At 44.6% G+C, this 16,009-nt stretch overlaps 1 protein-coding gene across 5 annotated transcripts in view; it reads left to right on the plus strand.

Moving 5' to 3' along the window:
• The window catches only part of LOC135385935 (neogenin-like), a 186,420-nt gene that overhangs the window by 148,295 nt on the left and 22,116 nt on the right, over window positions 1-16,009 (plus strand). For all 5 annotated transcript variants that reach the window (XR_010420536.1, XM_064615565.1, XM_064615568.1 and 2 more), the window contains exons 2-3: window positions 14,623-14,785; window positions 14,921-15,066. Coding sequence is in view for 4 of the 5 variants with exons in the window: in XM_064615565.1 (XP_064471635.1) it covers window positions 14,623-14,785; window positions 14,921-15,066 (309 nt within the window). In the remaining variant the exon portion in view is untranslated. The remainder of the gene's footprint in view (window positions 1-14,622; window positions 14,786-14,920; window positions 15,067-16,009) is intronic.

Here is a 16,009-nt window from a genome sequence, read left to right on the forward strand (position 1 = left end):
GGCTTCGTTACCTTGTGGCTGCGCGTTAATTGTTATGCCTATAGTGCTTAGTTTGACCGCCACAAAGAAAGTGGTCAGCAAACAGCTTCACACATGAACGATACGGTGCCAATCTAAGTTCCACTACGAGGCTTTGAGGCGTGAGGCTCTAAGGGGCAGGTCGTAGGCCTCTTAGGGCTTGCATTAATTGCGGAATGTGATGAAGAGTCTTTTATTAATCGTAGGACGCGTCATGACTGGGTGTGTTTTTCTTTGACCCTGCCACTTTTGGACCTCAATTACTTTGCGTTCTACCGCCACGGTTCCAAGCAGTTCCAAGACGTTTTACCCAACCAATACAGTTTCAAGTGAAGCGTCACAAATCCGGTATAGAACATTTGTAAGGACATGTTTCGTAATCCAATTTGCAGCATTTTGCATAGAAACTATTCTTGTAGGATGCCATGCGGTGCAGGTCGGACGTCTTTATTGCAGGTCAGGTGTTTTATGTCTGGTATATATTGGAATAAGCCTATATTGGGGGGGGGGGGGGCATGGGTTCGAAATCGCATTTGGCATACTGTGAACGTTTTATGCAGACCCGTAGAGAATAAAAGCGAAGTCGCGCGACGTTTGGCGTTCTCCAAATGCGTCACAGGTCAAAAGAAAAGGACCCTGGATAAGGGGAGCGCCGCCCTCGAAGTGAACTGCTGGATACCATCTTGTGAACAAAGACACAGTTTCCGTTTTTTTCTTTCTACATATATCTACTTGACAAAGAGTATTGGACGATGGCGGCTCCAGAAAGTAAATAATCGAATGCCAAAGGAATCAGGCAAAATATCCAGTTGATGTCCAGTTCTGGGACATTCTGTTGCTTTCTCATTCGAGTGAGCTTGCCAAGAGATGTTCGTTGGAAACATCTTGCTACGCGAAAAACTGTCATTAAAGTTAGCGAGAAAAAAAAAGTTAGCCACTAGAGCCTACTGTTATTTTTGAACTTACCGCCAAGGACACTGTTACAACAGTCCTTGCAAGCGAAACACAATATGCAACCACAGGAAACATCGCTTTGATTTGAACAGTGATTTCTTGGATGTGGATGGTGCTCTCATTTCATCGCTACTGGACTGCAGTTCCGTTTTGAAGATCCTCTGGTGATTCCAAGATGCCGACAGGATACAGCTCTCACAAGGGACGGCCGCCTCTTGGGTCACACGCTTATCTTGCTTGACATCATCTTACGCTCGCTGGTGGTTCATCTATACCGACAACTCTCGCACAATCCTCAACAGCACCCTTGCACTTGTACATGCGGTGTCTTACAGCCCCTGGCGTCTAACTATTTTAAGTTCGTGCAGGGAATGGTAATATTAGGCCGCGGGGCGCAGATGTCTTTCGAGGAATCGCTGAATCACGAGTACACCGTAGTCAACCGACAATGGCTAGAGCTAAAGAACGGGGTTCGGTTAGCTTTAACACTATTCGGATCACAAATGGGATCACTCGGGAGTCTTATGCTGAGCCATATTAGGCAGTTTTAGGAAATCGTTAGTCAGATATCAGCCACGTGATGTCACGCACTCCGCTGCTGCTCATGCGTTCATCATATCGAAATAGCAGTGAAAGCGTATGTACACTGCTGGACAAAGCTTCACGGAACACGCCCAGGCGCATTCCTTCCTCAAAGTGACATGCTAGCAGCGAATGGGACCGCACGGACGTACAGGCATGTACCTAGATAACCCAGTCACCTCCCTCCCCCTCCTTTCCTCCTTTTTCCCCTTTGTTCTAATAAATATATCCCCCCTCCCCAGTCACCTGTTTGCAAGTTCGCACGGTACCATTCGTTGCGAGCGCGTCACTCGCGCCGGAGCGTGGTCCGTAAACTTTTGTCCACCACAGTACATGTAGCGATAGATATGACGCACTGGGATATTCCAGCTGTGTTCGAAGTGATATTCAGTTTGCACTTCAGAAAACTAGAATTGCTTAAGAATGCCAAAAATTAAAATGCCGAGTAGCAGGCGCGAAAGTCGAAAGTCCGCAACGTCCAGCACGCGTACATTGCTGCTGATAAAAACACTTAATCTCTCGAAATACCTACAACTCAATTAACGCGATAACTCATAATCTAAAACTCAACAACGCACCATAACAACTCGCTTTTACCGATAAACTCGTAAGTAGAGATAATTAAGCTGAAACACACAAAACGTCCCTGCGTCATGTGCGATGAACCGCCTACGATTTAGCGTCGCTCAATAATCCACTGTCTTTGCGAGGCTGAGAGATTACAGAGCACGAGAGAGCCGTGTTCGCCCTTCCCCATTGTTGTGGAGATATAATGACGGACGTCGATCTAATTATAGGGACGATAGAAGAGAGCGCTTGTCTGGAAGGTGCTTGTATCACAGAGAGAGTTGTTCTAATTCGCCCATTCCTGCCCACGCAATTTCCTCCCAATACACGAGGGTCGGGCGATGTAGCATCCCCCTATACCGCGCGCATCTGCTCTGTGTTTCCGTTCCGAGCACGTGCTTGAGCTGCCGTCTCATTTCATATTCCCTGGGTTCTGTATTACCATTCCAAAATGGTGCTGTGCTTTAGAGCAGTCCACGGCTTGCAGCCATGTTTTATAGGAGGCTACTGTACAAACTTGGGGTGGTTTGTGTGAACTTAAGTTCGTTCTAGCAATGCACGGAAGCCGGACACGAAGGAGTAAAGATACACAACGCAACCGTTTGATGTGAGGGTTTCCCAAAGATATGTATAGAAAATGTATATTTTCTAGATTGCACACATACAGGGCGTGTGCAGTTAAAGTAATACCTACATTTGCGCACGACTGCGCATTTATGCGATCAAAACCAACCTCCGCGTAATAGAACAGTATTTATCAACGCAAACTTTGCTCTTCGTGCATTCCGTATGGGACATGGTGGACTTCTCGTAGTTGCATCCGGCTACCGCTGGGAGTGCCGCCGGCGCAGAAACCGATTTGATGACGATAACATCGGTATGGCCCATTCGAAATGCATGGGGAGCAAAGTTTGGGCGGCTATTATTTTGTTAAGCCAAGTTTTGTTTGTTTGTTTGTTTTAATCACAGTAAATGCGTCGTCGTGCGTGCCAGCCACCTGAAGTTCGTCCGGTTAGCAGACAACGCGTTCCGTGCTCAAATGTGGGTATACTTTAACTGCGCACACCCTGGCACATTATAATTTGTTACTTTACGTCGCGAGACAACTGACACAAATATGTTCAGCTATTTACAGGGTATTAATAACAATACATCAATAAATAAGGCCTGCCAAAAACGAAACCTATGTTATGAAGCTTGTGAACTGGCCTTAAGCGGAACACCCAGACCTGCGCCTACTTAACTGCTCTCAAGAAAGCTGTTGCCTCTTTTTTCCTATACAACGAATGAGTAATGAGATGAAATCGATTAGAAGAAATCCTAACGTCGAGTTTCAGAAGCTCGTTATCGAAATATGCTGCAATGGATGCAAAGCGTGAGACTAACACACTACTAGTTCAGTCACAGCTATCTCTACAGTTCTTCCTCCATACCACTAATTAAACCTGACGGGCGAGAAGCACAGACGGCAGCGTCTTCCGTCTAAATCTCATATCTTCCCGCGCATAATGCAGAATGAAACGCAGGCCTTCGTTCACTAACGAAATTAAGGAAAGCCGACCCCTTGATACAGAGACAAGCAACATTGGATGGTAGGCGAATATTTAAGGGAAAGTATGGAACGGTAATAGCAACACTGTCAGAGGCCTGATGCGTGACTTTACATGTAAACTCCGGTAACGTTGACACGCCTTTTCTTCTCTTTATTATTTCCTCTACCGTACTTTTTTATGTGTATGGTCGCGTGTCGTGCATTCTATGACCGCTGTCAATTTATTTTTGGTGGCGTGCGATTGTACCTTCCAAACATTCTTGGCGTGGTTGAAGCGATCTGGCGGCGGACCACAGAGACAAACGGTTTTCGTGACCTTTGTGTGCACAGCGCTTCGTGGGGAGCACACATTCCATTTGGTTCGATGGTATCCGCATAGGGCTGTACGAATAGTCACTTTAAAAGCCACGCGGTTATACAACCGAAGGGGATACGAAGTGAGGAGCTGTAATCTAACGAACTGAATACGTGTGCCGACAATGAGTGAAAGCGAAAGAAATAGCTGCCGAATGCCGCTTCAGGTGCTCTACAATTGAACCTCTGTATGCAATAAGGGGATAAGTGAATTTATCCCCTTTTTGCTATTTTTGCTGCAATGACATCTACATACCAGTATGTACCTGCCAAAGAAAATTTAGGACCCTATTGCAATTTATTGGCCCGCTACAGGAAGGTAAGAAATGGGAAATGCATGTATGTCAATGGGACGCACAATCGGATCAGGCCCCTTTTCTCGGTTTGGGATTTTTCGACTTATCCCCTTATTGCATACAGAGGTTCAATTATTGTAGCTGTTTTGTCATTTCTAACAGCGAACGCGACGCTGCGGCATAGCCTGTACTTTGCTGGTACTTTAGTACCCCTTTAAGAACACTATTGCACGTCGAAAGACCTTCGCTCCGTCCAAATAATTCCCGAACCTCACTAACCCTCCGGCAACCAGACCCATGAGAAACGGCATGGGTGGTTTTCTGCATAGCTCGGCATGGGACATTCAACCTGCACTAACTGCTGTGAGACGCCGAATACCGAGAAACTGCAGAACACAGCAGAACACGCGCAACGCGGAGTATGTTCTCGTACACTGAAGGAAACGCCTCCTCGTTGTAGTTCAAAGGGACACGGTAGGAACCCCGAACAAGAGTGTGCGCAGTGGCCGTGATCTCTCTCAGCTCCTTCTGGCGTGCTGTGACGTCGAATCATACGAACATTTTTATTGGCTGCCGTGAACCGTCTGCTACAGCGAGGAAGCAGGCGACCGGTCGACTGCCCTCTGTCAGACGCGCGACCAAATACAACTGCAAAAAGTAAGAAACAAAAAAGAAAGCCCGCGCCACACTATTGGGCGGATAACATGATGTATACTGGCAGCCAAGGGACGGAGCTTTTCTGACCGAGGAACTGAAAGCTCTTTTGCGCACCAGGATTGCGCATGCGCTCACACTTTTGGTGCGAATATGTGTCCCAGGGTATGTAAACCAATGATGGCAATCGATGTTCTGATGTTCTTTCATCATTAACTTGTAAATCAAATTGGCTACCCCTTCTGACTCTTTTATTTTTATTTTTTTGTTGCTTGCCCTTCCATACTTCCCTGAAGGTGCTATGATGCCTCGGCCAAAGTATATACCGAATATCCACTCCTAATTGTTATTATGCCGAATAAATGTACCCGACGGTTATTGGCACCGGTATGAACCCACATTACAAGTTTTACAGCAAACTGCATAATTGACGCGTGGAAAGCCGGTACCGAAGCGCGTCGCTGAGAGCGATGTCACGTGCTTCCGATAACCAACTTGAACGGCTCCCCTGACGTCAGCACTTGACGCGGAAGCTTCTTCGAGGGTCCCTATCTCGCCAACTACGACAAGGACTTCTGTCTTTCTTTCGGCCGCATCCGGAAACCGATCGATAAAACCGATACCACTATTTCCTTTTTTTTTTGTCAGAAAACTGCTCAGATATTAAAAAAACGAAGTTTAAAGGTAAGCGCCGCTTCCACATCTGCAGAGGCTGCGTAACGTACGTCACTCCATAAGCGGAGAGGGCGGCGCTCTGAGGAGAAAGGTGCCGCCAAGACACCCCGTAACTTTGGGAGACGTTCGTACAACCACGGTATTCCTTTTCTCAAGGCCGCGCCCTCATTGGTTCTTAGGCAGCGACGTTCTTTCGTTTTTCCAGAGAGGGAACTCCGGCTTACTCTCAACACCCGGCGTCCGCGCTTGTGTTGTATTCCACCGCATAACAGTCAAACTGCGCCACCATTCCGCGTGGGATTTTCGATATCGTGGTCAGTGGTTCACGAGGAATAAAATGAAACTATATAGTTTCAAAACCGACTGGAACGGTCGCGACCGTCCCTCTAAAGAGACAGTGAAGTGGAAGAAAAAATTCTGCTCGCGGAATCAAATATGCCGTTACTTTGACAATGATACAACAGGAACGGGATTCATTAGTTGCGTCGTTCGTGATGTATGCACGAACGAAACCGCAAGTTACGCTTTCTGTCTTCTGTCCTCTCAAGAAGCGCGGCAATGCAGAGCGTCTAAGCGGTTCAGAGCGGTCTCCCATTGGTTTCCTCAAACGATCTCCGGCGATGATTCGATAAACCGTTTGAGGAAACCAATGACAGGCATCTCTGCATTGCCTCGCTTCTTAGGGAGCGCGTAAATTGCGGTTTCATTAGCGCGTACATCGCGAACGACACTGCGGGAGGATAAATTTTTGCACTGTTGTTCCCGTTCAATAACCTGGCGTGTAGTACAACGCATGCGTGATGATGTTGATAATATTTATTTATTTCATCGCAGAAGTGGTTGGGAGAAGGCTTTTCGTGACTGCAACGAACATTCGTATGGAATATTCGTATGTGTGCCCACTCAAAAATATTCGAACATATTCGTGGTTTGAAAGAGACATTCGATTCTATTCGAAATTCGAATACAGAAGTTCGTACTCGATACTGAACGCGATTAGAAAATGTACAATTATTCCCTACGGTTTTCGAAACATCCGATGGCGACAATGAAGATGACAGATTGAAGAGAGTAAATGGGGAGGTGAGTCGCGACTCATAAAAATCCGAACATTTCGTACAGCCACAGCTTTTGGGGCCACAAGCTTATTTGTTTTCGTTGTAGCTATGCCCTGTAGCGCACCGTTGTGTCTTGATAATTTGTAAGTGTCGGGTAACGTTCGGAATTTTAGCTTGCTTTTAATTTTTGAGACATTTTATTTATTTATTTATTTCAGAATACCTCGAAAGGTCCCTTGGGGACATTACATGGGGGAGTGGGCTACAATATTAAACAGCATCACGAGTGTATGTAAATCACATTTAGTACAGAAAAATAGTGAAAAATAGTGAAAATACAACGCCGTGATAATGTGAGATAATAATATGACATACAACGAAGTTTATGCATGAAGAAACAACAACATCATAAGCTACAATGAAAAATGGATCATGTGATATACGTTAATAGTTTGTTAAAAAGTACTGTACGCAAGCAAAACACTTAGAAACGTAACCGAATAATAACTATTTTTTTATTATTATGTTATTATTAGAAAGTGCACATAACAGCTAAAAGCCTTAAAACGTTGCACTTAAAATAAAACACCAATCATCATGGAAGACAATATTCTAAGTAGTCAACAAAAGAATTCTTATACAAGGTAACACTACCAAGAAGGTCAACATCGTACGGTAAAGAGTTAAATCCTAATTGTAGCCTGGACGACGGGGACATAATGGACGACGTCAACGGATAAACGAGCAGTAACAGTCGAGAACGCCTAAGCGGAGCCTTGAACGACAAAGAAGATAAAAATTCCTGACAAGACAACATACCATTGATAGGAAATAGGAAATTTAAATAGGAAAATAGCGTCACGCACGCACCTCCTCCCATACAGCGTGCCCACACCGATCCTAGACAATATTGACAAATAGTCAAAATAACAACTCAGACTTGTACAAAATACTGCCCAAAAGTATTTAAAATAAGATACTAAATACTCTACGGAAAAAGTATTTAAAATAGAGTACAAAATACTCAAAACTGAAAGTAATTTGAGTAGACTACTAAATACTAAAGAAGTATTTAAGATACTATTTAAAGTACTTTAGTATTAGCAGTAAGTGAAACGCGTATTCTGAACGTGGCCTTACAAATGAAAGGAATAAACTTCATCAGCCATGCATACCTTTCATTTGCAACGTCTTAGTGTCAAGTAATGCTTGGTGAACTTTGGCGAACCCAAGTAAACTTTGTTATGTTCTGACCCAAAACTTCGTAATTACTCCTGTATGTCGGTTCGGGTCTTTCAACCTCTGGCACGTGTTTATTGCTTTGATGACCAAGGAAATAAATGCCGGAATTATCTTGTACCTAATCCCCTAGTGATTCACCTGGCAATATGAATAGGAACGGTCTTCTGACGAAGCTGGCTATTGAGAAGCAAGGCCAGGCTTGGGACCAGCCTATTGTACAAGAGGATACATGACAGATTCGCGAATTCCCGAAAAAAAGAAAACGAAGAAAAACGGGGTTAAATTCCAGTGAGCTGAAAATCTCGGCACGGCGGGAAGCGTGCTGGATATGGCTTCACGGGGAAGGAAAGTATTTTGAGTACTGAGTAGCAAATACCGAAAAAAGTATTTAAAATACTGTATTTTGAGTACGTACTCAAGATACGTACAAGTCTGTATCGTACACGACCCGCACAAGACGCCGCTGCACACATTCAAGTTGACCAGAAGAACTGTTCGATAATCCATTCCATACTACAGTAGTACAGTACAGTACAATAGTACAGTATAAATACACAAGACAATGAAAGTCACGGAAGTGACTCGTTACACGGCAAATAATTCCAAAAAGTTTTGTTGAATCCCTAACCAACAAACGCACATGTTCTAGGAAACATAAAGAACAGTCTACGTAGACACCCAAGTCTCGAACGACAGACACACGTTCGATGACAGTACCATCAATGGCGTAATTCACTTTCACACTGTCTTTTTTCCGTGTCACTGTCAAGACTTTGGTCTTGGCGGGATTGATCATAAGTCCATTTTCCCAACACCAATTATTTACGTTTGAAATATCACTCTGAAGAAGAGAGCAATCCACAGTATCCCGTATACTTAAAAACAACTTAATATCATCGGCGTACAAGAGAAGCTTAGAGTGTTGGACGACATTACCAATATCATTAACAAAAATTACGAAAAGCAGAGGACCGAGGTTGGACCCCTGCAGCACTCCAGATAGCGTCGAGTACACATCCGAACTACAGTCTTGTATCCGAACAACATTTTCCCTCGATGTCAAATAGGATTGAAACCATTTCCATAACTTTCCACAAATTCCATACCTTTCAAGCTTGTGCAATAGCAGACAATGATCTACTCTATCGAATGCCTTGAGAACGCCATGAGAACAGAACAGATATGGCATTACGAAATTCTTGAGTTCGTGTTATTGTAGCGATGTTGCTCGGAAGGTCATTCCATTCTAGGACGGTGCGACAAAAGAATGATTTTGAAAAAAAAAAAAAACATTAGAATGGCATAAAAAGCGGTCGACTTTATTTGGGTAATCAAGGCGGGGAAATATGACAGTGGATCGGCGAATCGGACACTGTTGTGAGGGAATGCTGTGCAAGAATTTATGAAAGAGAGATAGACGCGAGTTAAGACGGTGCTGTTCTAACGACGACAGGTTAAGTTCGCGTTTGCCGACAATGACTTCGCTGTGCGATATTCTATTACGAAAAAGAGAGATGACTTAGTATGGTAACGAAGCGAAAAGATTACGTAATTTCAATAGGGCGCCGATAATAAATATCTTCTCTTTCCAATCGTATTTCACTCTCTAAAGGGGTTGTGAGAGTTCATCCCGAGTTATGTCGGAAAATGCAAAATACTGCTAGTACTGGCATCGTTGTGAACCTGCATTACAACCGTTACAGCAATGGGGCAATAGACGCGTAGAAAACTGGCAGGGAAGCGGACCCGGGAGAGGTCACGTGCATACCAGAACCAATAGGAATAGGCGAGACCCTCGCTTCTTTGGCGGCACAACTCGACGTCGAGGTTTGATCGAGAGCTTGTATCTCGCTAACTATGACAAGTAGGAAACCAGTTTCTTTTACTTTATCTTTTTTTTTTTCATCAATACTCTGAGGTGCTGTACAGTTGATGCAGGGAACCATACGTATCGAAGTGTCATGACTCCTTTAATGTAATTTGTTCGCGTAACCTTTCATCTTCCTATTTCTCTTGCTGTTCATTTATTTACTCAATGTCGTTTCGCTCGCAACGGGTTTTAGTTTTCTCCGAAATCTGTTTTAGCCGGGGGAAAAGATAAAAGGGGCACAGGAAATGAAGCAGAAGAATGATCTTGCGTCATTGCTCAAGCGATGGCATTCGATCCGATTCAATTCTCGCGTTCGTGCCGATGAATAAGAACTTAAGAAATATATTTGCCTTGTGCTTCTAGAGATCCTGTACCTTTTAATATTTGACAGCAGCCTGCATGGTGATTGCAGCATCAATCATTCGTTTCTCTGCGCACAAGATGTTTTTTTCCCACATAGAGAGAATTATAACCGCTTTGGGAAATAAATAGCAGGAAATAACTCACGCGATAAACCAGAGCCTGTTATGACGGGTCTTCCTAGGTGCAGTTTATAGTTGATAGGAAAGAACTGTATTATGGAGCGAGGAGCGAGGTCTTATATTAAGTATTATTTCGGTATACGCTCTGTATTGTGCGTCATTTAACTCCTAGTTACAGGTGAGTTTGCAGATAATTTACATCTGATTGACATTCACGTGCTAATTATAAGGTGCTAAATTATATAATAAATGCCCAATCATCGAGCTAAATTTTTTTTTTTCGAAAGAATCATTTTATAGAAAAAACGCAAGATAAAAGCTGAATCTCAGACAGGTTGCATAACTAGAAAAACTGAAGAAGTAACTCTCCTCCTTCAACAGGAGAGCTTAAAGTACAAGAGACTTTCTACTACGAGGAGTAACGTTGACTTTTCTTCAGTTTCTCTTAGCAGTAATAGTTGGTGAATGGAATCGAACCGTATTTGATATGCTTATTCTGGCTACTATTAGTACGTACACTCTACTCCCACTTGAGTGCATCATGCAAGCGCGGCGGCTCAAGGTGTAAGTCACTCTAAGTCAATCGAGACACTTCAACGCAGCAAGAGAAAGTAAATCAAAAGCTTGGAGCTCCTTTCAGGCTTCCGTGCGTTGACGTGAGAACGAGGTGTTCTGTCGTAACGTGGTTAGCTTTATGGTGTCGTTGAACTTGGAAGCTGGAAATAAACACTTTGGTGGAAGCCGCACACATTTTGCTTCGGGTCTCATCCGGCTGTACTATCGGGGCTTCTTCTTCCTCCGTAAAGCCCTTCTCAACGCGCCAGGATTGCAAGCGAAGCTCGCTGACCCTAATAGGCGGAGATCCTTCACTCACGAATCAGCGCTTCTGGAAATGCCTCAATAGGGGAGGCACTTCGCTTCCTCAATTTGCTACTAAGGAACGGAGAACGAAGACCTCAGTTTGACACTCGATGCAACTTGCGTTGCTTCTGAGGAGAGTGCTACATAAAACTGCAAGATAAAGCGCGAGTAGTATTAATTAAGTGTACGCGAATGTTTAGTGTGGAAAGGATTACTAAAATGCAGTTACCTATAGCTGTAGAGCCTAACCGCGTCAGTTCAGCGTGATACACACTAGTTGACAAATAAACCTGACCAATGTTTGTACTCTTTGATCTATCACCTTCATGACTGTGAAAGCCGATTAACGGACCTCTAAATTGAGAGGTTAAAGGGTGTCACAACTCGGCAAAAGTGTGAAGTACGCCTCAGGGAACGATAGCGGTAGTTATTACGGAAGCATGACACGGCATATTACCAAAGTTTGAGCTGGTAACGTTAACGGAAACGTTCGCCCATCACCGTAAACAGGAACGAAAACGAAAATCATTGGCTGCTGTCAAATTGAGGTAATAGCGATTACTGTTATGAGACGACATGAGTGATTTAACGCACGAGAACATGGAAAGCGCAATATCGATCTCCACGATGCATCCGTCGCTCCCTCGTTCCAGCCCGCTTAACTCATGATGCAAACACAACTAAACAGACATTTACACGCCAGGGTCCACAACGTGGAGCGAGGACGCGAGCCTATGAGGTTTTCATTTCAGCTTGGAATGACAACATCGTTTACTACTCATTAGCGTACAGACTGTAGGTGCGAACATGGATGGCGAACATGGATGGAGGTACGTCTCGGTCTCGGTACGTCCACCTTGAGTGGCTTAAAGGGGCACTAAAATGCAAAAGCGAGTTCACTTTAAATTACGTCACACACTATGCTAATTTTGTGCTGGTTATCATAATTCAAAACTTTATGAAAATGGGATTTTACCGAAATTTTATCGGACTCTTTCTTGCTGCGGCGCTAAGCAATGAACGTCTTTTCAACTCGTGCATCGGTGTTTTTAGTTCATGCTGCGTGTGCACGCGCATGCCACGCCACGGAGCAGTCCCGGTGAAAAATATAGCGCGCGTTGCGAAGCGAACTGGCGTCGCTGTCCGAAGCACGTGAAGATAAGTGTTGTCAGTGGAACATTCGCGAGAACCGTTGTGGGCTGCACTTAGTGAATCGGTATTGAAAAATGCAACAGTGCGCATCATGCCGCGCATATACGGAACACAACGATCGGACCCGTTCCAAATCCACACGTCCACGATAGCTATGCGCTTCTTCTTTTGCTGTCTCATTGGATGCCGCCAACCTTTGCCTCCTGGGGATATCATTCGTTGCCGCCAAAGATGGCTGTGTTTTCACTGCATTTTTCCGGCAAGCCCTTTCAACATCACCACCACCACCACCACTGCATTTTTCTTCTAAACGGTAGCGCTGTGCGAACTAATTTTGTTTGCATTACACTAATTGAAACACGAACTTTCATTTGAGAGCAAGTTGTTTTTGCGTTTTAGTGCCGCTTTAACTCAGAATTGCAGCAGGACAATCTACAGGATTAAGACAGGTTATTACATGCTTTTTTTTTTAATCTCAGGAGATGTGCGGATCTCACCGAAGTGAAATTACATGTGTGGTATGTGCACGTGACATGGAAGCGCCACTTCGGTAAAGCTCTCCATAACACTCCTTTCAGTACCGGAAACAGAAACGGAAACGAAATTGAAAGGCTGGTACCACAGCCGTAAACTGAACGGAAATGTTTCAGTAGCGAAGATGGAAATGTTAACGATACGCCTGTTACACTCCCCTGGAAGGTCTTCCACGTCACAGAACAGGTGCCGCAACCATACAGCGCTCGTGTTGTCAAAAAGAGGAGGACATTCGTACTCTTCTGTGTCAGGCGTACGCATCTTATCTTTCAAACTTCACGAGAATTCCCGAAAAAGACAGCGCTCTCCTGTCAAAGCTTTATCCAAGAAATGACTCCTCCACGGGTTTGACGCTTTTCCTTCCACCGACGCCTCCAGGCTGACGTTAATGGTTCAGTAACCAACCGGCGACAGTCCGCGCATTCCTATAAATAAGACCTTCCCCGTTTTGCCACAGGAACTTCCGCCCGCATGTTTTGGCTATATTTGAGGATATTTGTTTTTTAGGTCCAAGTTCGTGATCGTTCTGAAGTGGATTGGCACAACACGTGCAACCCTCACTGCTCTTTCGCATCCAGTACCAACTTTCTTCCAACTCCTGCTGGTCTATTATTGGGACAAACGCATGCCAAGGAAAACGAAAAAGAAAGAAAAACACGTGTGAGAATCAGAAAAACTCGGGACATTGATGTATTGCTTCTGGTTGCCATTCACCCGTTCATGTCCAAGATATTTGTTTTAGTTGCAACGAGACTATCCTGCACTTTTTTTTTCTCTCACTTCCAAAGTAGCTCGCAAATTTTTTCACCAAACACCCGAAGCGCGACATGCTCATTTAGGGTAGATCACGAGATTAAGGCGCTCGATACTTCGTAAAAGTAGCTGTGGTAGTGGCGGCGGAATCGCTGCTTCAATGGGCTGTATGGCCACCGTAAAAGAACCATGCATCAAACAGAAAAACGGTAAACAATCCAAGCACATATCACAGGTGCTATGTCAGGGAGCAAAACATGCATGGTCCATCAAGCTCATTATCGTAATAAGCCTATAGTCCACACATAAATGGCGCGCGCGCGTTACTAGACAGCGAGCACGGTGCTGATGCGTTCATAGTTTTGAAGAAAATTTACATGCCTTCTTGTATGATATGCAGCAACTGCAACAGTGAAGCCTTCGTTATCATAATTCAAAACTTTCATTCCGTTGCGAAGCTACAATCAAGATTATACCGGACTCTTTCTTGCTTCGGCGCTAAGCAGTGACCGTCGTTTCAGCTCGTCCATCGGTGTTTTTAGTGCATGCTGCGCATCACTTCTTCACTTCTTCAGATCTGAAGAAATGCAGACTACTGCGTGAAAGCTTGCGAATATTAAAGAAGGCTTCATTTCCTGCGCATCATTACTGTTCTGGACGCCGGCTGTTACCTTCACTTTCTTCTGATGCCTTCTTGTACTCAATTCACATCCTTCGTATCCATGTGAAGCACTATTATCCATCAAGAAAAGATCTTTCTGTTTAAAGACTAACGTTTGTTCCTCGTGTGTTTTTATAATCGCGTATTGCGCGCTTTTGATAGAAGGAAGTCAAGAAAACCTAAAGAAAAACGGCGCAGGAAAACACAAATGGACTTGACTATTTTGTGAATATCTTTTTATTATTATTACGCTCACGAATAAGAATACTAAACGCTTCATGTGCCATAATAAGCTCAATAAGTTAGTACGAAGTCAAAGCCTGGGTATTGATGCGAAACTGTCTCTATCTTTCTCAGGTGACGACTTTAAGCAGTTTTATTTTACTCAAGAACCAGTGGACACTGTCGCAGTCAAAGACTCTCCAGCCATACTCAACTGTTCCGCGGTAGGAGTTCCAAAACCGAACATAGAATGGAAGAAGGATGGGAGCAAGTTACAGCTGGAACTAGACTCCAGGAGGTAAGCTTTGGCACACACATACACCACGCATGCGGTGCATTACTATTCATCCACTGGCAAGCCAATGGTCCAATAGTGTTTGACGCATTGGTTCAAATGGGGAAGTTCCAACTGATAATCTTTTGCCTCCCGTAGGACCATCCTGGGAAATGGGTCCCTCTACTTCCGCAATATTCATCATACACGAACTGAACGACCGGACGAGGGCATCTACCAATGTTTAGCGACAATTCCTAACCTGGGAACCCTTGTGAGCCGATCAGCCAAGCTACAAGTTGCAGGTGAGAAAAAAATGCTGTAAACCCTTCGGCCAGCGTTTACCAATGCTTGGTAAGGCATACCAAAAAGCAAAATCGTAATGGCTGTCAAAAGTTATGCTACCAGAACGACGGTTGGAACGAGTCAATTGCGGTTTGCAAGATGCAGCGAGGTACAAGGTTACAAGCGGGTTGGTACAAGGTGGATATGCGACCCAGAGAGAAAGAGAGCGGGAGAGGTGCTCCTCACACCTGTAAAGTGATAGTAACTTGTATTCCTTGCGCGATGGTAGTCAATAACACTGAGTTCAAGGAGCTGTGAGACGCCCTTCCATAGATTTTCCTTTTTGGCTGAGGCGTGTTGTGCAACAAATACCAAAAGCTTTTTCGAAGGAACGACGAATGTATCTGACTCCTAGCGCGCGCATGAATACCCTGATCTGCATCCCATCTAGAAACCCTCTACTCCTCCAAAGAGCGCGAAGTGAACGAGGGAAGTCTACGTCACTTCGTGACGCTCTCAGTCCCGGTTGGAAGGTCGATCAGGTGACTCGTGACATAGCCCGCCGCGGCTGAAGCGCCATAGCAGACGAACGCTCGGTGGCCAATGAGAGCTCACGGCTGCTCCCCACGCATCCACTGAGGTCTGCTGATGTCGCGCGAGGATATCGGATCGGGCCGATGGCTGCTTTCTCCAGGCGTTACTGTAGATCTGATTGCGTGGAGGCAAAACGCCGCACAGCGAAAATATTGTACATGACGGCTTCTGACAGACTGATTCATGAATGAAACACGGTGCCGAACCGCGTTAAATGTAACTTCCTTGCTCCTTGAAGTTAGCTTTCCTCCAGTACTACAATGCTTGTTCTGCTGCCGTCTTTACAGGGCGCTCCGTATTACAACATCGATCTTTGTTTATTTTGCCTGGAATCAATTCAGTGGGCGTTAATAATAGTTGCGCATTCGC

Source organism: Ornithodoros turicata, chromosome 2 (genome assembly GCF_037126465.1).
Source record: "Ornithodoros turicata isolate Travis chromosome 2, ASM3712646v1, whole genome shotgun sequence".
Taxonomy (NCBI): Eukaryota; Metazoa; Arthropoda; class Arachnida; order Ixodida; family Argasidae; genus Ornithodoros; species Ornithodoros turicata.